Here is a 24,229-nt window from a genome sequence, read left to right on the forward strand (position 1 = left end):
TGGTATGTTACAAGGTTTTAAAATCTCTTTAGCACTGGTTGATTGGTAGATTGTATGATATTGACATGGTGCCCAGAGAGGACTGTTCATTGGGTGGGTGGAGCAGCACCCTGAGGAAGCTACCCAGAAGGTCTGCTGAAGTCCTTGGCTATGCATAGAATGGACTGACCACCTAGAATTCCCATGCCTGGTGAACACTGGAGGGTCTTAGTCAATCTCTTAAGTGCTAAGGCTTGGAGACGTAACTGTAATTTTTTCCAAACTTCCTGTCATCTGTCTGCTCTCCTCTTGTCATTGTTTCTCTCCAAAGCTATGATTTGCGAATGTGGGATACGGAGGAGGGCTAACACTGCCACACAGAGGGCATTCCCCATGATGAAGGTCCTCTCCTGGAGAGCGGGGGATGGCTTTCAGTGAAATCCTCCCTTCGCTGCCAGCGCTTCCACAGATGGCATCTGTTGGCTCATAGTGGAGGAGGTCCATTCGTGTATCTGAGCATGGGGTGGAAGGATCGGGCAAAGGTGTTGGAGAGGGCACAACTGTAGTCTTCCTCCGACATTGGGACCAGGCAGGCAAGCCCGATGAGAAGCAGGAGGAGAAGCTGGATGGGAAGAGCTGCTCGGAGAACTCGGAGCAGGAAGGCTCGGCTGGACTGAGTTGGCCGAGGCTCAGAAAGGGAGGAATCGGAGCCACCTTTTGTGGACCTGAGAGAAGAATCAACACACATGACTTAAACATCAGATGGATGCTGTTTTTTTTTGCTTCTGTACCTTCCTGGAAGCTAACAGGTCATGGCAAACCCAACCCAAGTTGGGACTTATCTGCCACCATTCAGCAGTACTCCCAGGCCATTTCCCCACCACCAACTGAAGAGTTGTTTGGAAACTACGCTGACAAAACATAAACAAATAGTCAGTCAACTACAGGTACTAATTAAGGTACAAATTCCTCTCATTTTACTCTTTAATTTTCACCACCAAGGATGATTGCTCAAATTTTACCGGAATAAACTAAGTGTCTCCAGGATGATGAAGATGTTTCATTTTTAGTTCAAGAATACCAGCAGCACAGTTAGGGAAAATTATTTGCCATCAAAATCATACCAGTGATCAATACACCCATCCTGGATATGCTAAAACCCATGCAACAAATATAAAAATAGCCCTCATCATTTTGCACAGACCCAGGAGAGCTCAATTAACCTCAGAGTACACCTTGGTTTCATTTTGCACTGGATCAGCATCTGGCTCTAATCTCGTCGGTTCCCCAAGCTGTATGTATGTACAATGAATGGCAAGGAAAGCACTCGACAGAGCCTGGAGTTGGATCTGACTCATAGCAACCTCCGTTGGGTTTCTGAGGCAGTATCTCTATGGAAGTAGATGCCCAATCTTCCTTCTGGGAGTGGCTGGTGGGTTTGAACTTCCAGCCTTCTGGTTAGCAGTCAAATGCCTGAGGCATTATGCCACCAGAGCACCCACCATTGCTACTAGGCTGGACCTAAGACTAGCTCTGTGACTTTGAGGACCTCACACAACTTTTCTGAGCATGGTGGCCCTTCTCAGAGGCCTGTGTAAGGTATGGCAGGAATGGCATGTGCTCTGGGCACCACCTGAAGGGGACACCACGAAGCAGTTTCTATTTGCCATTGCAGTTTCCATCACCAGCTGTGAGAGACCATTCAGCAAGTTATAACTAATACTTTCATATTCGAGAGCCCCCATGGGTCAAGGGAGACTGCGGGATCTTGCTCTGTTGAGTGCAGAAAGAGAAGAAACTGACAAAAATGAGCTTGGGTACATCACAGACCAATATTCATCAGTGAAAGCAAGGGAGGTGCAGTTGTAATTTTCATGAAGTGCCATAACGGGTTAGATGGACAAGCTTGACTTAGTGCTATTATCTGATATTATGGTAAAGTGATCTTAAAAAATGGGTGTCAGATGTTTGCACTGGGATGCAATTTCAGTGCTTGTCATAGGTGCTATTTTCCATAGACAGACCTCTGCCCCTTCTAAATTCAAAGCTCCAACTTTCCCTAAGTCATTTTTCTCTTCCTTTCAAGCAGTGTGCCAGTCATTAAGCATGAGTTCTAGAATTCATGAGACAGGAATATGGAACATGGAAGTAGGTTCTGGGCTGCATGGCTCAACTTTCTCTTTGTACCCCCAGGTGATATTTATTGGTTACCAGTGGGAAGAATGAAGAAATACTCATCACAAGAGGCATCTGGTCTGTACAGACACACACACTCAACACTGCAGGGCCAAATACCAAAGATGTAACAAGAAGACATGTCCCCCCATCACTGAGGTGGATTTCCTAATGGTTGACTGCTAACCAGAATGCTGGCAGTTCAAACCCACCAGCTACTCCTCGGAAAGAAGTTTGGGCAATCTACTTCCACAGAGATACTGCCTCGGAAACCTAAGGAGGGGTCGCTATGAGTCTGACTCCACAGCAGTGAGTTTGTTTGTTTTTAAGCATAAGGCCATGGAATGTGATGTCCTTTGGAAAAATATGAAGGTGTGAAAACTGTATTGATAGGTCTGTATGTTTTGCTTCTAAGGAAACACCAGCTCCTCTATTAGCTATTAATTTCTGAAGACAAATTACATTTGTATCAGTGTGGGATAATAAGAATGTTACCAAAGGATATAAGGTTAAAATATAAGACAGATATAATCCCCTATAAAAGGGAACAAAGGGACTACTCAAAGCTTTTTTTATTAAACCAGCAAAGAAAGATGGGAGACAGCCTAGACCTGTGAAAGCCCAGTGGCCAAGTACCACAGTATGTTTCTTTTGAGGTTCGTGTGGTACGAAGACAAAATAAAGCACTGACCTAACTGGAACCATATTCTTTTCTGAAGTCCCCTATTAACGGAGTGTGACCTTGAAGAATTCACTTCACTCTATGCTCTATTCTCTTCTCTCAAAGTAGACTAGGTGTTCTCCTAGGCAGAAGTTCATATTTTGTACATGGTACTGTGTCTCCTACGAATTGGTCAGTGCAGTCTCACAACTAACTGAGAGGCACAAGATTTCAGTCACTACCTAGTGGTCAAACTGATTAACTGTCCTAAATGCTCTGGTGGCATAATGCCTAAGGCATTTGACTACTAACCAGAAGGCTGGAGGTTCAAACCCACCAGCCACTCCTCAGAAGGAAGATTGGGCAACCTACCTCTGTAGTGTTACTGCCTTAGAAACCCAAGGAGGGGGTGCTATGAGTTGGATCTGAATCGATGACACTCAGTTTTGTTTTTTTTTTTGATGCTAAGACTAATGAGTTGTTCTTAATGAGCTGAGTATGAAAAATGATGTTTTGTGAAAATTTAGTAAAGCATCAATGAAACATGGCACATATATTATTAAAGGAAGAGGAGATAGGGAGCATCTAAGCCATGTCCTAATTTTGTACATGGTAGTGTGGTTGGCTGCTAACTAGAAGGTTGCAGGTTTGAGTCTACCCAGAGGCACCTCAGAAGAAAGGCCTGGTAATCTAGTTCTGAAAAATCAGCCTCTGAAAATCCTACTCTGACACACATGGGGTCACCATGAGTCAAAACAGAATCATCGGCCACTGAATCATAGCTAACGGTAGTTAATATTTAGTCTTCTAATTGCCAGGCAACCCACTAAATGTTTACCTTGGCTTCTCTCATGTAATCCCCACAACAGTCCTGAAGTGTGTACTTATGAACTTCATCATGGACGATATAAAAGAGGTTCAGAGAAGTAGAGTAACTTGTTCAAACTTAGACAGCTAGGAAGTGGCAGAAAGAAGATTTCAACTCCGAAATTTTAACTCTCAGAATCTGCTCTGTAGAAAAGGTAAGTGACTTGCTTCCAATCACACAATAAAATGAAGAGGTCTGGCAGGAACTACGGGCTCCAAAGCCTTCCCTACTGCATCTTTTACTATGCAGTGTTTTGTTGGTTGGCCACACAAATGACGGTTCACATTTTGTCTTAAGTATCTCACCTAGAGAAGCAAAGGAGAGAACACTTGTATCCTAAAATATTTGAAATTGAGTCGTTTGCTCCTGTCTAACTAAAATAAATGCCTCTAGTTACAAAGTCTCCCAATATTACATTAAGTCAGTGTACAGGCGTGAGGCCACTTGGCATTGAGGCAGTTGTATAATCTTGGGCAAGTCACTTGTCTCTACGACCTTTGGTTTGTTGCCTTGCAAAGATAATGGGTGCATTAACATCCTAAAACCTTTTGGCTCTGATGATTTATGATTCAATGGTTTACCTTGAAATGTCTTGAGAGGAATGGGAGTAGTTACCCATCTTAACCTGGAAATACATCCTGGCAACACTCACTTCTTGTAGTTGATGAGTTATAATGGAAGGACAAAGAGAGCTCCAAGTGTCCTCATTATTAAATATTTAAATAAAAGGAGGGAGATTGCTAACTGACCCATTTACTTTAGTAGACATTTAATACAATTTGACTGACAGAGCTCAATAGCCCCTGCTTGTCAATTATTAGCTTCTCTGAGCAATTAGGTAAAAAACCAAGATCAAAATATTTGCTTCATATTGACTGGACCACTCATGAGAAAAACTAGAAAGGTCACCATTTTGAAATCTGGGCTCCTAAGAGGTAGAATTCACTGAAGGACATGGCACATTTAACAGCATCAGAGCATTCCTTATTAAAATGCAATTAGTGCATGCTGTCTAATGTTGAAGAATGCCAACCTCGGGAGCAGTAATGGGCTGAGGTAGGGACAAAGGGAACACACAGTGCTTAGTGACCTTCCATGCACTTGACTGCTCTTGAAAATGTCCAATCTATCAAATGATTAAAAAAAAAAAAAAAGAAAATGCTCACCTCCTGCAGCCACTACCAAGATTTCCTCATGCCCAGAGTTACCTCTTCCTTCTGATGAACCTCTCCTAGAGATTTTAGTACCAACAAGTTAATGACACCACAGTAGAAGGGTGTTTTTAATACTTATCTATCTACCTAAGTTTCAAGGGAGCATCTTACAAGGGAAAGAACAGAGGCACTGTGTTGACTAGTTACTCATCTCTCTCTTGTCTTTTTACATAAATAGATGTCACTTTAGAATGTCTGTATAGAAAAACCTAAATGTGGGAACTTCCTCAAGCATTTTAATCAACAGAGATATTCTGCATAATTCTGTTCAGCAAAAAAAAAAATGTGTTTATTCTCTACCTCTACAGAGAAGATAATTTATTTTCTATATTCTCTAATTATTTTACCATTTTTCTCAGTTCCTTGTGTCCTTCAAATTTCTGGGTCAACAACTGCCCAGAAGGCCATTCATCTCTTCCCCACATTCACTGGGGGAGGATGACGGAGGGCAGGACAGGACATGATACCCCACACAAAGCAGGCAGACAAAGAGACGAAAGGAACCTGAAGATGGTACGTAGAGATCGTGACTCGCTCAAAATTCTACACAATCAGGGAAAATTGAGTTAATTCTGTGCAAACATCATTTAAACCCAATTGAAAAGGAACTTTCAACTCAACTCATTAAGTTTTCATTAAATGATGCTGGCTTCATGGTTACAGGAATTTATTACAGCCAAAAATAGTTATTTATCCAGGAAAATGTCTCCATTGTTTATGGCCTGTTGTTGTTCTTGTGTGAATGGTCTTTGAAATCCAGCATGTTTCCTGGATATGTGACTAAGAAGAGAAGTTTCCAGAATCAGTTTAAGACTCCAGTCTTCTCTTATTACAAGCCATCATTTTGACTGGTTCTAAACCACCTCAGGCAGCTTGTGGGGGCCAAACCCTGAAGCTGGGGTTTGAAGCATCCTACTCACCACTAAGAGTCCATGGCTGATGCTTGTCTACTCACTGAAAGGTTGGAGGTTCGCATTCATCCAGAGGGAGAGTCTTGGCAGAAAGGCCTGCTGATCTACCTCTGAAGAAACTGCTACTGAAACCCTACAGAGCACAGTTCCATTCTGACACATGAGGTTGTCGTGAGCTGGAGGTGACTTGACAGCAACTGGTCCTGGACCCACCAATAGTCCTCAGTGGAGTGGAGTGGTTAACAATCTAGGGTCCAGTCAAGTGAGATCTTGGTTCAAATTCAAAATTTTGGGGCAATTACTTTTATTCCCAGTGTCCTTTTCTATAAAATAAGGATGATAGCCATGCCATAAAGTTTTATGAAGGCTAAATGAAGTGACATAATACAATGCTCAGTATACCCTACCAAACTCACTGCTGTGGAGTTGGATCTGACTCATAGCAACCCCTCCTTGGGTTTCTGAGGCAGTATCACAACGGAAGTAGATTGTACAACCTTCCTTCCTCTGAGTGGTTGGTGGGTTTGAACCGCCAGCCTTCTAGTTAGCAGTCAAGTGCCTTAGGCACTACGCCACCAGAGCTTAGAAAACATCAAGTGCTGAATGAATGTCAGCAACGTATCATTAAGATCGGCAGTACTAGACCAAGGGTGTGCTGACTCAAGCCCCGGGCGCTTGGCTGGATTCAGCCTGTTCTTCCAGGAAAATGCTCCTAATTTATTAAGAGTGCTTGAAAAGATGGAAGGATTTCCCCAAGATGGCTGGTTCCCTGAGAAGGCATACCTCAAAACAGCAAAGGAGAAACCTATGGGATTCTACCCCACGCTGCCTGAGAGCAGACTTCTTTATGCTGAGGCTCCTGACTCCTTGGAATAGATGGAGTCTCATGGAAAGGACTTGAAAACAAATTCCACAAGAAACTGAGTACTGTTTGACAGCAAGGTCCCAGCATATAGGCAAAACAAAACCAAAAACCCCACCACACTTGCTTAAATATATTTGGATACTTTGAACTGCATTTTAAAATGAGGTCTTTTTTCCCCCTCCCTTTTAGTGTTGTAGCTGGTCCTTTGCCACTTCTCAGTTCATCTTAGTTCTTGTAGAAGGTTCCAGACACTGAAGGTGTCCAGGGCAATTTAGCATTTTACAATTCTCAGTTTCAGAATGAAGGCATTCACTCACTCCCTGCAGACTACAGAGGAATTATTCCTTTGCCCTTGCTGGAAACTGGAGTGAAATCTTACCATTTGTCAGCTTCTAGTAAGTTACAGTAGAATTTGAAGGAGTTATTGGTCAGAAAATTTTAAGTCAGAAGTAGGAAAATGTACTAACAGGACCATTAAAAGCATTGCTTCAAAAAGTATGCTTCTAAAATGTGTTTCACCTCAAACAAAAAGATATGAATATAGTTATTGTGAATGTAGGCACAGATTTTTTTTTTTTCATACACCTTCTTGTACATTCAGTTCTCTGGTTCTTATCTGCTGCAAGTGTTTTAACAGCAGGAGCCACGGTGTCTGAATTTGTAGGCCCAGGGCCTATGCATAGAAGGTGTTCAGCAAATGCTGGCATCAATCCATATATATGTTTAGGACAATATGTAAGAGGAGACAGAACACACTGACATGTGGTACACAAGCAACTGACAGCATTAATATATCTGGCTTTAAACAATAAAACACATATAGGAAACCCTTGCCTTCAAACTAACACCACTTTCTTCCAACTCAGCCTCTTTCCTCTCTTTGGAAATTCATGTCTCAAAGTTTCCTATGGCAGACTGTTGGGGTCAACCTTTTAAATTTTGCTTGTACAAGAACCTTCCAAATTTGCTGGACCAGTGCAAGATGAAAGCCAAGGTACTCACAAGTCTCACTGTTAAGGAACACCATGACAGCCCGTATTGTGGGTGAAGGTAATTCTCTCCCAGCAGACTCTGCACTTCATCATCCGCGTTGGGTGCCCCCAAACTGAGGTGCCAAGTCGTTATGAAGTCCAAGCACGTTCAACCATAACTTGCCTGCTGAGGTTTTGGATGTTTGCCATTCAGGCGAAGTGTGTTTGTATTCCATGACCCCCTCCCCGAGTAACAAATTGGACAGTGTGCTGTATGATCAGAAAGATGTTAATAAACAGTGCTGGACAAAGCAGAGTTGAAAGGCGCCTTGCAGATGTCATAGTGAGAAGGTGGCTGCCCCAGCTGCAAAGCCTGTTAGGAGACATGTCGTAACACTTGCTGCCCTAAGAAACGATTCCTTTGAGATTCTGAGATCTCAGATTCTGCATGCCTGAGAGACTTGGGGGAGCAGAGAGATGTGGTATTTCTGAGTAGACTTATCTGGCAGAAATCAGCTTCCAAACTAGGAACCAAAGGGTGGTTGCTCTTGGTGTTGGACATAAAGGCTTTTGACCTTCTCGTTATCATCATTGGTATTATCCAAAGAATGGACCTCTGGGATCCTAAAGGGAGTGCTATGGGGATAGTTCTGGTCTTAGTTCATGGCACATCAGCAATTTGTGGGGAGAAGATGGAATATTTAACACACGATTATCTTTTCCTTTTAAGTAGGGTGCTAAGAAAATATCAAAGCACCTATGGATGTCCATCATTATCTCCAAAAGTCCCTGTGAAACTTCTTTTATCCATATTTTATTATTGATATTTTGCCATGGAGGAAAAACAAAAACAAAAACAAATTGTCTTCAAATCAAACCAAATGGAAAGAAAAAAAATTGTCAAAGGAGACTTAAAACAAGAAAGCACATGGAGGGACATTCTGCAATACTTCAGCTGAGTGAGAATGACCACATAAGATAGCCGGGCCAATTTAGCACACAGCTGGGACCTGAAAGGATGACTCAGGGCTTGTTTACAGTCCAAGGCATCTTCATCTCCCACCCTCCTTCCAGGAATTTCACTTCCTGCTCAGTGGTGATAATCTTCCAAAGGGACAAAGGACTTCAACAGTATACAGCTTGGGATTAGCATTAAAAATCAGCTCTGAGGACAGAGGATCTTGAGAAAAGTTGTCTGAGGACCTGGGGACTGATTGGTGGAAGAGATAAGGAGAGCAGACGTCACACCCATGACAACAAGGCAAAGCACTGCGAGCTGTGAAGATGAGGGGTTGCTGGAGGCAGGGGTAAAGCACAAAGTGAGGTAGGTAGGCCCTCGGGAGGAGCTGTGGTCGGGGCACTGGGCTTATTCTCAGAGCCAAAGGGCTTGCCAAGTGTCAGGAAGGTGAGTGAGGGCCTGGATATGCTGGCTGAGAGTGGTGTTAGGATAAGCAGAAGAGAGAGGTGCTTGTAAGTTTTAAATGAAGAGAACCAAATCAAGACTTGCCATTTTGAGAATCCAAAACCCACAATCTGGATAAAACAGGAAAATAAAAGAAAGAGCTGGGGATGTTAGTATATTTTATTCAGATGTGTGGGTTCTGTGAATGGTAAGGTAATTAATCGATCTATGACCTGTCTCATTGTAAAATCTAGAACTAAAGAGGATGATGAAAGTCTGCCATGACTAGATGATGGTGTATGCAGTTGTATGGAATCCTTTTGTGTACACCCACAATACCGTTGGATAAGAAGCACCAGTTGGCTTTTGTACAGTTAAACACAAATTTGGTAGGGTCCAAATAATTGATGTTTTGAGAATTAGGTAAGTCCTATCCAATTGATTAGGAAAGGGTGGGGATTGAGATGAGTCATTTCCCAATGACTCAAGGGCAGACCCGGCATGGGCCTACCTAGGTCATGGGCTATTTTCATCATCCTCTTGGAATTCTAGAACAGTGTGGAAACCAGGAGAATAAGGTACCTGCTATGTGGACTGTTGACAGAGGGTCCAGGCTGGGAGAGACTACATTTGCCTCGTGGCTGTTTGCAATGAACAGGGGGTAAAGAAAGAAGAATGTTCAGTCCAGGCAAATAAGGACAAGCTACTGATGAAAATTAAACTAGGAGTGCAGCAAAGGCAAAATCGAAAAAAATGATCGTCAGTATTCGTGCCTCAAGGAAACTGGCTTTTCTTTCATTGAAGAAATGACATAAGTTTACATTTATATTATTAGTCATTGAAGAAATATAGACTGTGGAGCTTAAGTCCACACTGCAGTTTTTTTCTGATTTTTCATGGTCGAAACATAAATGACTTAACTGTACTGAAGGATCTCTGTATATTTACTTATAATAAGTATATAATTCACTATACCATACCATATATTTCAAAGATACTTTAAATGAAAATTTTTTTTCCATTTTGTAGAACACTGAAGCATTTTAAAGATGCTTAGTAGAGAAGCAATAACAGTCATATGTGATTGTTCTTTGCAGAGTGATGAAGATTCAACAACTCCAATACTTAAGTTACATATAGGTTAAAATTCAACTCAAAAAGCCAGTGTTCCTTCACATTCTCAAACTAGGATCTATAGGAAACTAGTGAATGTAGTAAAATTAAATAAAGAAAAAACCCTAAAAAAGATAACATTCATCAGCATAGAACTTAAGTGTTTATGACAAAAAAAAAAAAAAAAGAACAAATAAAATCAAAACTCTAAAAACTAAGGAAAATGGAATGATAATAAAAAATGAATATAATCATGAAGCTGGACTAAAAACAAAAAACAGAAACAAAACAAGCTTCTAATTACACAGAGAAATCAAGGTATAGAGGGTAGCAGGGGCCAAATTTGTCTTTGCATCTTTGCTGTGGTCCAGTGAGGCAGCCCTCACCACAGACCTTCAGTGGACTTGACTTGTTGCCACATTAGAGGCAGTGGAGCTGCAGAAAACTTTGAGGACCCCACTCAGGAGCATCTTTGCTTGAGGGTCAATACAACTTCTGCTTGTCTTATACATTCAGTGGTCTCAGAAGAAAGTCACACTTTGGTTCACCTCTAGGTAGAGGCACTTCATGAAGTGGTATGTTACTCTACAGGTGAACATGGGGGTGGTGGTTTGAAGGAGGCAGCCACCAAAGGGACAAATGAGCACCATTCTAGAACAATCAAAATAACTGGCCTCCCTGCATACCAACCACACTTTGAGCCCTGGCATTTTTTGAAAAAACAGAACCACTCTTCCGTTCCTGAGTCCATGCAGGGAGGGCACGTGGAAGGGCTGAAGAAGCAGTGCTACACTCTCTGACACCCTTTTCTGTGTGGGAACTCCTGCTTTGTGGGGTGAGTCTATGGACCTTGTGGTAGCCAGCAATAATGTAGGCACTCCAGTGACCCCTCCCATGGGCTGATTCAAAATGACAGTGGAAAGTTACCGTTCTCTGTCGGTTTGGGGTGCTCCTTCCTGATGTAGGGCTCATGGATCCTGAGGTGTCCAGTTCATCAGCAGAAGACCAGGATGACAAATCCTACATGGGACACAGGCCTCCAGTAAGCATTCCTTCAATAACTCCTTGTCCCAGAGCTAGGCAGGCTCTGTAATAAACAGTGTAGTTCCCACTCCATCCACCCCTCTAACAGTCAAACGATTCCTTGGGAAAAATGGGTTCAAGTAAGTATAAGAAGATGGGACCCAATTCTAGTACATTGTAAACTCCTGGTTGTAAATGTCCTTGAAAATATAGCTATAGCTTTGTTATTCCTGTTTTACCTGTAGCTCTACTATTCCTTAGTGACTTGGATGTGTGAGTTAATGTGAGTTTAGGAGGTGAAGGAGAGGCCACCTTACAGCTGGAGGTCTCTCTGGTCAGAGAGAAACAAATTCATTTGAGTCAAAAACAAACGACAGTTATCCAGGAGCTACTGTCTATCACTGAAAGGAGCCCTGGTGGTGTTACAGTTATGTGAGTGGCTGCTAACCACAATGGAGGCAATTTAAACGCACCCAATGGCTCCCTGAGAGAGACCAGGTGATCCACTCCCATAAAGATTATGGCCTAGAAAACTCTGTGGAGAAATTCTACTCTGTCACATGGGGTTGCCATGAGTCAAAAACTGACCCAATGACACACAACAACAGCAACCACTTAGCATTAGATAAATTATGTTTGTGCTTCTGTTACTTGGAGTGGACTGCTCTGTTCTATGCTTATAGAACAAAATATATGTTCTTGATAGGATTTTATAATTGAACGTCTAAAGTCTTACTAAACATTTGTATATCAACCAAAACCAAGCCAAACTCACTGCCACCGAGTCGATTCTGACTCATAGCAACCCCTTTAGAGTTTCCAAGGTGGTAAATCTTTACAGAAGTAGATGATTGCCCAGTCTTCCTGGGTTTGAACTGCCAACCTTCTGGTTAACAGTCAAATACCTTAGGCACTACATCACCAAAGCTCCTTTCTATACCTGCTAATACATATCTCAACATCAATAATACCACCATGATGGAGTAGATTTAGGAATAAATACAAAACATGGATGAACAGAGGAAATTGCCTATGAAATAATTACTATGAAATATATGTAAGGAGAGTCCATGCCTTATAGGATGTTCAAAACTTGTATACAACAATTGGTTGGGTCCTACCATACCTGTGCAAATTCTTAAACGGGGTGAAATAAAATCCTATGGAGTAAGTGGTAGTCAAAGGGCTAGTAGTAATAAGTGGAAGAGGTCTTTGGGTTCAATAGTATTGAAAGTATTATACAAAGCAGTTTGGAAGTTTACAAGTCCATTTTCTTGAGACAGAACTTATAAGAGCCATGATTGAGAGTTGACACTCCATTGTGACAAGGACTACATGTAAAGTCTTTCTGCAACTGAGACAATGAGGTTCCTCTGGTGTCACACAGAAAGGCTACACAATGCTTTCTGGGGGATGCTTACCTGCTGGCTACTTGACATGTCTAACAGCTTCTCCAGGTCCTTGATATGATGGCTGACTTCCTTCAAGAGAAGTTTAAGCCGGTTTCCAATAACATGAACTTTTTCTTTTGCTTCCAAACAATCTGCCCCTTCGGCATTCACCAACAGTTGGCAAGACATGTCTTGAAGTGAGGCCACTTTTAGTTGGGACTCCAACAGCTCATGCCTTATTTGCTATGTAGATGGTAAAAATTATTTTTGTAATAATTTTCAGTAATTAGAGAAAGTTCCAGAAGTGCAGAATGACATAAGTGTAATTGAGTAAGTGATTATTCCTGATCTTCAGAACACTGTACTCACACACACAGAAGGCTCTAGCAGCTTATGGAATGGGAACCAGGGACCTGTGTTCTAACCCTGCCTTCACCAAAAATATCCTACAAGGTCCCTGAACCTGTCTGGTATAGGTATAGGTTTTTTCATCTAGTAACTGCTCCTTGCCTGGTTCACAGTAAGTATTATTGTTGCTGTTGTTGTTGTTATGTGCCATTGAGTCAGACCCGACTCATAGCAACCCCTCCTTGGGTTTCTAAGGCAGTATCACTATGGAAGTAGAGTCCCATTTTCCTTCCAAGGAGTGGCTGGTGGGTTGATTAATATACGTGGAAGTTCTTCAAATGTGAAGTATTATGTAAATGAGACATAGATAGTCTTTTCAATTGAAAAGTAAAACACTAAGTCTAAATACAGCATGGCTCAGATCCATCAAGGTATACTCTGATGTCAGCTCGAGACTTCTAAAAAGCTATATGGGTGATTCATCATTCACAGCACAGTGTCTGAGGTTACAAGTCTGGTGAAAACCTAGCTGCACAGCCATTTCCTCTTGGTTTCTCAGATGCTTACGGTATTGAATTAAAAGGTGCCAAGAGATTTTGTAGCTTAGGTTAGTAAATATTGGATGCTAAAGCACAGCGTTTTAAAAATACAGAAAGTTACAAAACGCAAAGCATTTTCTCCTAAAGAAACTCAAATATGTTTTCTTATTTCCTATAAAATCAGTGTTAAAAACCCTGTAATTAAATTATATTGTTCAAAGTTCCTTGTGTAAGAATCTGCATGATAAATTTCATTTTGAATTTAGTGCTAGAAATAACTTGATTGCTCCTTGACAAAGGGCGTGCTTTTTTTTTGGACAGAAAATGAAAGTAATTTAACCCACAATTCCTTTTTTGCTTTTTAGCTTTCAGAAAACTTGGTGCTAGGGTTAATGTATAACCAAGTTATATTTAATCCTTCTTAAGAAGTCTTAACTGTCTCTTTCTCTTTCAATAGTTTTAGTGTCCTTTTAGAACTACTGGAATTAATTGAGAGATTTAGCATCATGGCAGGATATAAGATCAACATCCAAAAATCAGTTGGATTTCTCTACACCAGCAATGAGATTGCTGAAAAGGAAATAAGGCAATCAATACCATTCACAATAGCTACCAAAAAAATAAAATACTTGTGAATAAATCTCACTAGGGACACAAAAGACCTCTACAAAGAAAACTACAAAACACTACTTCAAGAAACCATAAGAGATCCACATAAATGGAAGAACAATGCTCATGGATAGGAAGATTGACCACTGTGAAAATGTCAATACTACCCAAAGCAATCTAGACATTCAATGCAATCCCAATCCAGATCCCATCAACTTTCTTTAAGGATATGGAAAAACCATATTTATATGGAAAGGAAAGAGACCTTGGATAAGCAAAGCACTGTTGAAGAAGAAGAACAAAGTAGGAGCTCTCACACTTCTAGATCTCAAAACAGCCACAGTAGTCAAAACAGCCTGGTATTGGTACAATGACAAACACCTAGACCTGTGGAACAAAATTAAACCAGAAATAAACCAAACATACTGCCATGGAGTCGTCTCCAACTCACAGCATCCCCTCCTTGGGTTTCCGAGGCAGTATCACTACAGAAGTAGAGTGCCCAACCTTCCTTCTGAGGAGTGGCTGGTTTTGAGAACCCAGAAATAGATCCATCAACCTATGGTCAGCTGATTTTTGACAAAGTGCTGAAATCCATTAAATGGGGGAAGAGATGATCTCTTTAATAAATGGTGCTGGCAAAACTGGACATCCATTTGCTGAAAAACGAAACAAAATCCGTATCTCATACTATACACAAAAACTAACTCCAGATGGATAAAAGACTTAAATGTGAAACCTAAAACTATAAAGTTCCTCAAGGAAAAACTAGGGGTAACATTAGGGGCCCTAATTTATGGCATAAATAGACTAGCAAGCATAACCCAAAATGCACAAACAGCTGAAGATAAATTAGATGAATGGGACCTTCTAAAAATTAATTTTTTATGTGCTTCAAAGAACTTCTCCAAAAGAGTGTAAAGAAAACCTACAGATTAGGAAAAAATATTTGGAAACAACATATCTGACAAGGGACTTATCTCTAGAATTTAAAGAAAACTGCAATACCTCAACAACAAAAGGACAAACAATCCAATTAAAAAATGGGCAGAAGACATGAATAGACACTTCACCAAAGAAGATATTCATGTGGCCAACAAACATATGAAGAAATGCTCACGATCATTAGCCATCAGAGAGATGCAAATCAAAACAACAATGACCACCATGTGGCCCCAGCACTAGTAGCAAAATTCAACAAGACAGAAAATAACAAATGCTGGTGAGGATATGGAGAGACTTGGACTCTCATACACTGCTGGTGGGACTGTAAAATGATACAACCACTGTGGAAAGCAGTATGGTGATTCCTTAAAAAGTTGGAATTAGAAATACCATTTGATCCTGCAATACCATTTCTAGGTATACATCCTAAAGAAGTGAGGGCCAGGACAAGAACATATATGTGCACACTCATGTTCATAACAGCACTATTTACAGTAGCAAGAAGATGGAAACAACCTAGCTGCCCATCAACAGAAGAATAGATAATCAAACTATGGTACATACGCACAATGGAATACTATGCAACCCTAAAGAATAATGTAGAATCTACAAAATGCTGCATAACATGGATGAACTTGGAAGACATCATGCTGAGTGAAAGAAGTCAATCACAGAAGGACAAATATTGTATTAGTTCATTATTGTAAAAAGACAAGGAAAGGTTTATATATGAAGGAAACTTTCTTTGCTAGTCACCAGGGGTGGGAGGAGAGGGGAGGAAACACTGCAAATATGAACTAACTAACTAAATAAATAATAAAAATAAATAAAATAGTTTTAGTGTCCTTTTAAGAGTCCCCAGGTGACAAAATGTTTAAGTGCTTGACTACTGGCCCAAAGACTGGCAGGTTAAACCCACCCAGAGGTGCCTCAGGAGACTGGCCTGGCAATCTGCTTCCCAAAAGCCACAGCCTTGAAAACCCTGGCGAGCAGTTCTGCTCTGCATCCATAGGGCCACCATGAGTCAGAACCGACTCGATGGCAACTAAAAAAAAACAAAAACAGTGTCCTTTTATTATAAACCACCACATATACTTTTGGGGCACAGATTTACCATGTAATATTTAAATTAAAAACAAAAGTCATTCACCAAAAAATAACACACAAAAAAACAAGCTCACTGCCACTGAGTCGGTTCTGACTCACAGTAGCCCCCATTGGGTTTCCAAAGCTGTAAATCTTTATGGAAGCAGATTGCCCAATTTTCTTCTATGGAGGGGCTGGTAGGTTTGAACTGCCAACATCTGGTTAGCAGAGCTGCCTTAATAAATACAAGCTAATTGAGATTAAGAACATCTAAGATTTTCACTATTAAGCAATGACTTTAGAAAAAGAGTATAAAACTAGCAGATGCCATCTTCTGTGTATGTGTAAAAAATGCATAAGTTAGAGATCATAACGCAAAGGTGAAAAAATGTTACAACCTACACATTTTCTTTAAGTGGAATGGAACCCTGCAAAAAACAGCTAGCAGTTCACCAGAGCTCACACATCCCACCTACCATGAGCTGTTTGTGGTGATCCTGGAGTATCTCAGTGTCAAGGTTAGAATCAATAGGGGTGATTTCATTTTTCCTTCTGTCAATATTCTCCAGCATCAGAAGCAAACCATGACTCACTTCATGGAAATCCTGCAAAACATATCGGAGTGTAAAACAACTTTACATAATATACATTTCTTTCCTAACAGCTTGTACTTAATTTCCATTCTTACAATAGCAAATTGCGAAAGCTGGAGAATGAATAAGGAAGAGTGAAGAACTGAGGTCTTTGAATTGTGGTGTTGACAAAGAATACTGAATATAAAGTGGACTGCCAGAAAAATGAACAAATCTGTCTTGGAAGGACAGCCAGAATGCTCCTCAGAAGCGAGGATGGCAAGGCTTCATCTCCATACTTTGGCCATGTTCTTAGGAGGGACAAGTCCCTGGAGAAGGACATCATGCTTGCTAAAGTACAGGGTGATTGAAAGCGAAGACTTTCAATCAGTTATTTGCTTGCATTTTCATTGTCAGTCTTTCCTGTCCACACTGCAACCCAATTGCTTAGAACAATATCATCATACATTGGACTATCAGCCAAAAATGGTGGGAAGAATGGATGACTAAATGTGTGCAATGCTCACTCTGATGTTCAAGAAATATGTGCATAGTGCTCAGTAAACATTCGTTGAACAAATGAATGAAATAAATGAATGTGCGAAAGAAGGAATGTGGGGCTCAAATAAACTTGTGGGGATAGTCTCATCTTAGCTGAAAAGAAGATGGAGTCGAGAGCCTTTGGATCTGTGACCACATGTACAAATATTATAGTAAAAGAAAGAGTTGGGCATGGTTATCTCACTCAAATACTGACTCTGGGAAGCCCCTGAGCAGTTTGGATGGTCAACGTGATCAGCTGCTGACTTCAAATATACCCAGTGATGCCTTGTAAGAAAGTCCTGGCAATCTACTTCTGAAAAGTCAGCCATAAAAAACACTATTGAGCACACAGTTCTACTCTGACACACATAGGGTTGCCAGCCATGTGTTGGAACTGACTTGACAGCAATTGCTTTGTTAAGCATGTTCAGTCAAGTCACAGAATAAGCTACACTATAAGTGCTAGACTGGACAGAACCGTCCTCCCAGGCCCCAGCGACCTGGCACTGCATCAGTGCATCCTGGAGCAGGCCCCGCCACTCCTCCAGCAAAGAGCACACACGGTCCCAGCGCCCGTTCATCCGGGACAGGCGGTCTTGCAGATCCCGGCTCTCCTCGCTGTCAGTCTGTGTGAACTCGGAGCTGCACAGGTTGATGGAGAGGATAATGGCCTTGCGGTGGTCCAGTGCTTTCTGCAGTTCCTGCAAAGAGAAAGGAGACCAATCAAACAAGGACAATCATGAGAAAAACATTTTCAGAAAGTAGTTTAAGACCCTTGAAATGAGATCTAGAAAGTCAGCCTGTGATAAGAAACCAGTCCTCTACCAAAATGAAAGGGTCATTAATTAAAATTGGCCTTGACAGGATCCCTGTGTAGTGCTAACAGTTAAGCACTGGACTTCTAACCAAAAGGTTGGCAGTTCAATCCTCCCAGAGATGCCTCAGAAGAAGGCCTGGAGATCAGTTTCCAAGAGGTCATGGCCTTGAAAACCCTATGGATCAGTTCTACTCTGCAGACATGGGGTCACCATGGATTGGAATCAACACAACCACCATAAACATCACCCAAAACAACAGAAAAATATGGTGGGTGCACGCCACTGGGGATCATGCAACCATTAGAAGAGACGGGTGAGATGAACCCTTGACAACACATATGAATCTTAGGAAAACATGGTGTAGAGTGAAGCAACCAGAAACAGAATGAGATGAGTAACATGATAGCATTTGTAATTTAAAGTACATGCAGGGATATACACGCCAAATCCCTATGTTTCCAGATCATACAGGAATAAAGAATGCTCACTAAATACTTCAGAATGGTTGGGGGAATGGAGATTAAGAATGGAGAAAAAATGAGAAGACAATAAAAAACAAAGAGGAGCCTTGCAGGGATCCATGATGACCCTGCACAATGAACTAAGGAATGCTATTAACTGCACCCCTGCATGAAAGCTCAACCAAGACCAAGCAAACAAGAACCACGGTGGGAGGTCTCCATTCTCCTAGATCAGTGGTACTCAGATTTGTATAAGGTGGAGAGTTTGTTGAGAAAGATTCCCAGGCCACAAGCACTACATGGTTGGAGTCTATAGGCACAAATGAATAGTGGATGGCCCCTGGCAACCCCACTTGGGCCTGGGCCATGTTTATGTGATGGTAAAGAGAGTGAAATGGATATTTCATCAGCTGGCCAACTTCATTTGTTTCCACAGAAACCAGGCAGTGGATTTCCAGCTTTGTGTATTTTGAAAAAAATTCAGAGTTAAATTCCAAGGACTTGAGCTCATGATGATCTTGTTGTTGTTGTTGTTATGTGCCGTCGAGTCAGCTCTGACTCATAGCGACCCCTCCTTGGGTTTCCGAGGCAGTATCACTACGGAAGTAGGATTGCCCAACCTTCCTTCCGAGGAGTGGCTGGTGGGTTTGAACCACCAGCCTTCTGGTTAGCAGTCAAGTGCCTTAGCCACTATGCTACCAGAGCTCCTCATGATGATCTTACCTGGTACCATTTAAACATCCCCAGGTTGCATTATGGTGAGTGGTCCTGGATATCACATCTACCCAGGCCACCTTTTCTTAAAATTTCTCATCAGCCCTGAAATGTTTCCAGTATCTTAATACTTCACTTCTACGTAGGTTCTTAACATGATGAAATATAGATTGAACCACAGAAACAGCATAAGATCAAGAAATATTGTGGAAAGATACTTGGTTATCCCATCAGTATATTGAAAGAAAACATAAGTAGAAAGGATCAGGAAGGTGTGCAGAGATATACAGTTTCCTATCAGATGGGCTGACTTTTCCAGGCCTTATTACCTGCCCTTATTTCACTAAGCACCATTGCCAGTTTGTTGTGCTATGATGGCTTGCATGTTGCTGTGATACTGGAAGCTATGCTACCAATATTTCAAATACCTGCAGGGTCATCAGTAGTGGACAGGTTTCAGCGACACTTCCAAACTAAGGCAGACTAGGAAGAAAGACCTGGCAAACTAATCAGATAATGAGGACCTTATTGATCACAACAGAATACTGTCCAATATGCTGTTGGAAGATGAGTCCCCTAGATTGGAAAGCACTCAAAATACACAGTGGCTGGAACAATAGGCTTGAGCATATCAATGGATGTGAAGATCATGCAGGATGGGCAAAGCTTCAGTCTGTTGTATGTGGGCTTTCCAGGAGGTGGAGCTAACTTGACGGCAGTTAAAAACAAGAATCTTGCATTTACTTCACCAAATCTTCAAGGAATTGGCTTCCAACAGCAATATTACCTTCCTTTTCCCAGAGAGGAGTGGGAGTAATTTAGGTACTGTACAGAAAATCACATTGCATAATTTAGATATTAAGGACAGAGATATCTAATGGTTCTATCTGAAACTGGTGGACCTAGTGCTAAGGCTATTCGATAAAGATGCAGCTGTTTGAGAATCTGTGGAAAGACTTCTTTCTATCTTCAGAATTTTGAAATAAAATGACACAACAACCAAGTGCAAGACACAAAAACATCAACCCACAATAAATAGCCTACAGTAAACCCATAGAAACAGAAGAACAGCACACTTAACCCGAGACTAGAGAGTCTGAGTAACTACATTCCGACGAGGAGCACATCTTGATGCTGTCCAGACAAAACAGCACAAAGCTACGAAAGAGGAACCAAGCTCTCAGTCCGCAGTAAAATCTCTGCATATTAATGCATCTTAGTAGCTGGACTAAGGAGGAATTTTAATATCTAGCAATGTTGTTAAGAAGTTATCTTCTCTATCTTGTTTGCGGGAAAATAAAGAGGACTTGAAGAACTTATTGATAAAGATCAAAGTCTACGGCCTTCAGTATGGATTCCACCTCAACATAAACAAAAATACTCACAACAGGACCAATAAGCAAGATCATGATAAATGGAGAAAAGATGGAAGTTGTCGGGGATTTCATTTTACATGGATCCATAATCACTGCTCATGGAAGCAGCAGTCAAGTCATGAAATGACGTATTGCATTGGCAAATCTGCTACAAAAGACCTCTTTAAAGTGTTCCAAAGCAAAGATGTCACCTTGAGGACGAACGGTACCAGAAGAAGAATAAACCTGTCTTGAAAGAAGTGCAGCCAGAACGCTCTGTAGAAGTGAGGATGGCATGACTTTGTCTCCTGTACTTTGGTCATGTGGTGAGAAGGGGCCATTCCTTGAAGAAGGATATCATGCTTGGGAAAGAAGAGCGTCAGCATAAGGAGAGGAAGACCCTCAGTGAGGTGGATTGACACAGTGGTCGCCAACAATCAGCTTAAACACTGCAACGATTGTGGGCTGCTTCAGGACTGGGCAGCGTTTTGCTCTGTTGTACACAGGGTCGCTGAGTCAGAACCAGCTTGATGGTACCTAACAACAACATCTGTGTACTACACTGACCTCAACCAAAATCAAGTATAAACGTTTGACCATATCTGTTGGTGTTATCAGGTAACATTTCATTGGCCGGTGAGTCATGGCAACCCCACGCACAACAGAACAAAGCATAGCCCCATACCCATGACTGGCTGTGTACAGGACTGGGGTGATCCACAGATATTTCCTGGCTAATTTTTGCAAGTTGATCACCAGGCTTTTCTTTCTAATCTATTCATCTTGAAGTTCAGCATCATAGCAACATGGGAGCTTCCACTACCAGATGGCTGGGAGCTGGGCATGAAGTGCATTGGCCTGGAATGAAACTTGGATCTCCTGAATAGAAGGTGAGGGTTCTACCACTGAACCAATAATGCCCACACTTATCATAATTGTGCCATAGTTTTATTTTGTTTTCATTACAGTAGAAATGCTTCTGCCACTATCATCATCGATTTTGGGAAGCTCTGCTGATTCAAGAAGGTGAAACTATTTCATTAAGCCTCCCACAAACTCACGCAGATTCAATCCTGGAGAGGACTGCTCTCTAGCTCAAGATGGCAAATTTGCAGGTCCTTATCATCATCTGTGTTTCTCTTCCAAATAGGTTAAATCAGACCCAGATGTGTCTGGATGTTTCAAGAAACTGATCATTTCTTAAATACCAACTCATTAAATTTTATGTGATTATTGATGTAGGTGGAAAGTTCTAGAATGTGGTCCATCTTTCTGGTCTTCAAAACCCTCTTTATAAAAAGCTCTGCTATGGGATGGTTAGGGTTCAGAATAGCCTTCTTTTTCAATTTTGATAGGCAATTTAGCTGTTGCTGTGTAACAGCTGAAGGTCCCTGGGTGGCCAAAGGGTTGGAGCTCAACTACGAACCCAAAGGCTAGTGGTTTGAGCCCACCTAGTGGTGCTATGAAGAAAGGCCCGGCTATGTGCTTCCACAGAGGTTCCAGCAAGGAAGCCCTAGGGAGCATTTCTACCCCACAGCACATGGGGGCGCCAGGAGTTAGAACTGCCTTGATGGCAGTAAGTCTCATTTTGTGGTTGGGGTGTAAGAGTGAAACAGCTGGAATTAGCGATTGAATCTGAGCAGGCATCCCATGCGGTAGCTTTTGTTTGACACCCTGGGGAAGGCTAAGGCAGCGACCTTGAGCTTCCTTATCTGGTGCTCGATGGTCTGGATGTCAGTGCTGAGCTCCAGGCGCTGTAGCTGCTCCAGTTCCTCCTCCATCTCTCCCAGCCAGGCCCAGATGTCCTTCAAGTCCGAGTTGAACTGCTGCCACTTCTGGAGGTTCTGTTTCATCCTCAGTTCCTTGCTTAGTGCCTGGGCCTGTATGAGCTCCCACCGGTCAATCACACCTGGCAAGACATGCACAGAACAGATGACATTTAGGAAATGTGTTCAACACAAATTGGTGGCTAATGTCAATGAGCAACAGAAAACAATAGGTTTTCCCTTGGGCATTTATTTCTGTAGTTGTTGGCATCTGTTGTTGTTGTTGTTGTTGTTATGTGCCGTCGAGTCGGACCCGACTCATAGCGACCCCTCCTTGGGTTTCCGAAGCGGTATCACTACAGAAGTAGATTGCCCCATCTTCCTTCCGAGGTAGATAGCAGTATATGGCTCTGCTTTTCCTGTCTGCATTTTTAATGTAATGGAGTAATAATAATAATAATTACATAGGTTATGTGCACAAAGATATCAATTCTTGGTTCCTATCTACAACAGGACTCTGAGAGCCCATACATAAAATGCCTGACTCCGTGTATTTGAGATGGTGCATTAAAACAAAAAGAACATGGAAAAAAAGGTCTCAGGACAGAATAGTGTAGAATGACCTCAAGCACCATGTGATGGTTAATTTTGTGTGTCAACACGGTAAGGCTCTGATTCCCAGTGACAGTCAAACACTAGTCTGGCTGTTGTCATGGAATACTTACATGTGGTTAAATTAGTTGGCATTGGGTAGAGCAGATTACCTTCAATCTAATGTGGTGTAATCAGTGAGTCATCTGAGGTCATACCAATGTGCAGGAGATCTTAAACTTAATCACTTCTGAGCTATAAGAGCGTCAGAGTAGATTCACACACACACACAGGGGAAGACAGACACCATGTGAGGATTGTCTACAAGCCCAGGAGTCAGGAAATGCCCACAACTATCTGCAAGAATTGTGAGGCTGGCACAGGACTGGGCAGTGTTTTGTTCTTTTGTACATAAGGTTGCTATGAGTTGGAGCCTAACAACACCACCTACAAGGAAGGAACTGACATAGCCAAGACTTTGATTTGGACTTTTTGCCTCCAGAACTGTGAGGAAATACATTTGTTGTCGAAAGCCACCCGCTTAGGTTATTTCTGCTACAAGAGCACTAGGTAGCTAAGACACAAGGTGTCACCAAGTGGTTCGGGCCTCTCTCTGTCACTCCTGGAACTGACGCTGCTTCCTCACCAGCCGTCTGGGTTTCGGTGCTGTCCAGGTTAACAAAGCCGGCGAAAGGCTCTTCCTCCTCCCTGAGCTGGTGCTCCAACCTCTTCACCGAGTCGATGCTGCCGCTGCACTCTCCCAACAGCTTCATCTGTTCAGACATAAAACACAGGCCCCTATGACCACACTTCTCACCAGCCAGGAGATTCTGGGGAAAATCACCGTGCAGTTTCTCAACAAGCTCTGTGCCGTGTTTAAATTCGCTGTGGAGATGATGCTACTGTGTTCAAATTGAGCTCACGGTGCAAGGCATGTTTTTTAACAGGTGACAGATTCATGTATACTGAAAAGCAATCTTTTAAGATATACTTTGCTGATATAATTTCGTGTGGCAGATGTCCTCAAAAGTTCTTTTAAATTCACAAATTGAAACAGACTAATTCAATGTGGGTCTAAAACTCAGAGTCCTCAGTCAACAACGCAAGATATAATTTTTGGCAAGTTGTTCTCCCTTTCCTGACCTTCAACTAAAAGGTGGGAACATTAATAATATTATCACGAATAGTATAATATCATTTTATAATAATATGACCACAAATGTCACAGGAACTTCTTTTTTTGCATTAAATAATTAAGATATTTAAAAGCTTAAAGCAATATTAAAGCTGGATGTTGCATGAGGAAATT

At 41.7% G+C, this 24,229-nt stretch overlaps 1 protein-coding gene across 1 annotated transcript in view; it reads right to left on the bottom strand.

Moving 5' to 3' along the window:
• Positions 1-463: 463 nt before the first annotated feature.
• The window catches only part of SYNE1 (spectrin repeat containing nuclear envelope protein 1), a 578,063-nt gene continuing 554,297 nt past the window's right edge, over positions 464-24,229 (bottom strand). Inside the window, exons 130-137 of the mRNA XM_007943230.2 lie at positions 23,567-23,693; positions 22,261-22,472; positions 17,716-17,916; positions 16,577-16,705; positions 12,604-12,816; positions 11,087-11,179; positions 9,629-9,687; positions 464-704 (exon numbers count right to left, since the gene is read on the bottom strand). Coding sequence (XP_007941421.2) covers positions 464-704; positions 9,629-9,687; positions 11,087-11,179; positions 12,604-12,816; positions 16,577-16,705; positions 17,716-17,916; positions 22,261-22,472; positions 23,567-23,693 — 1,275 coding nt within the window. The remainder of the gene's footprint in view (positions 705-9,628; positions 9,688-11,086; positions 11,180-12,603; positions 12,817-16,576; positions 16,706-17,715; positions 17,917-22,260; positions 22,473-23,566; positions 23,694-24,229) is intronic.

This window comes from Orycteropus afer, unplaced genomic scaffold (genome assembly GCF_000298275.1).
Source record: "Orycteropus afer afer isolate SDZICR_OR568_19922 unplaced genomic scaffold, OryAfe1.0 scaffold00101, whole genome shotgun sequence".
In the NCBI taxonomy this organism is placed as follows: domain Eukaryota; kingdom Metazoa; phylum Chordata; class Mammalia; order Tubulidentata; family Orycteropodidae; genus Orycteropus; species Orycteropus afer.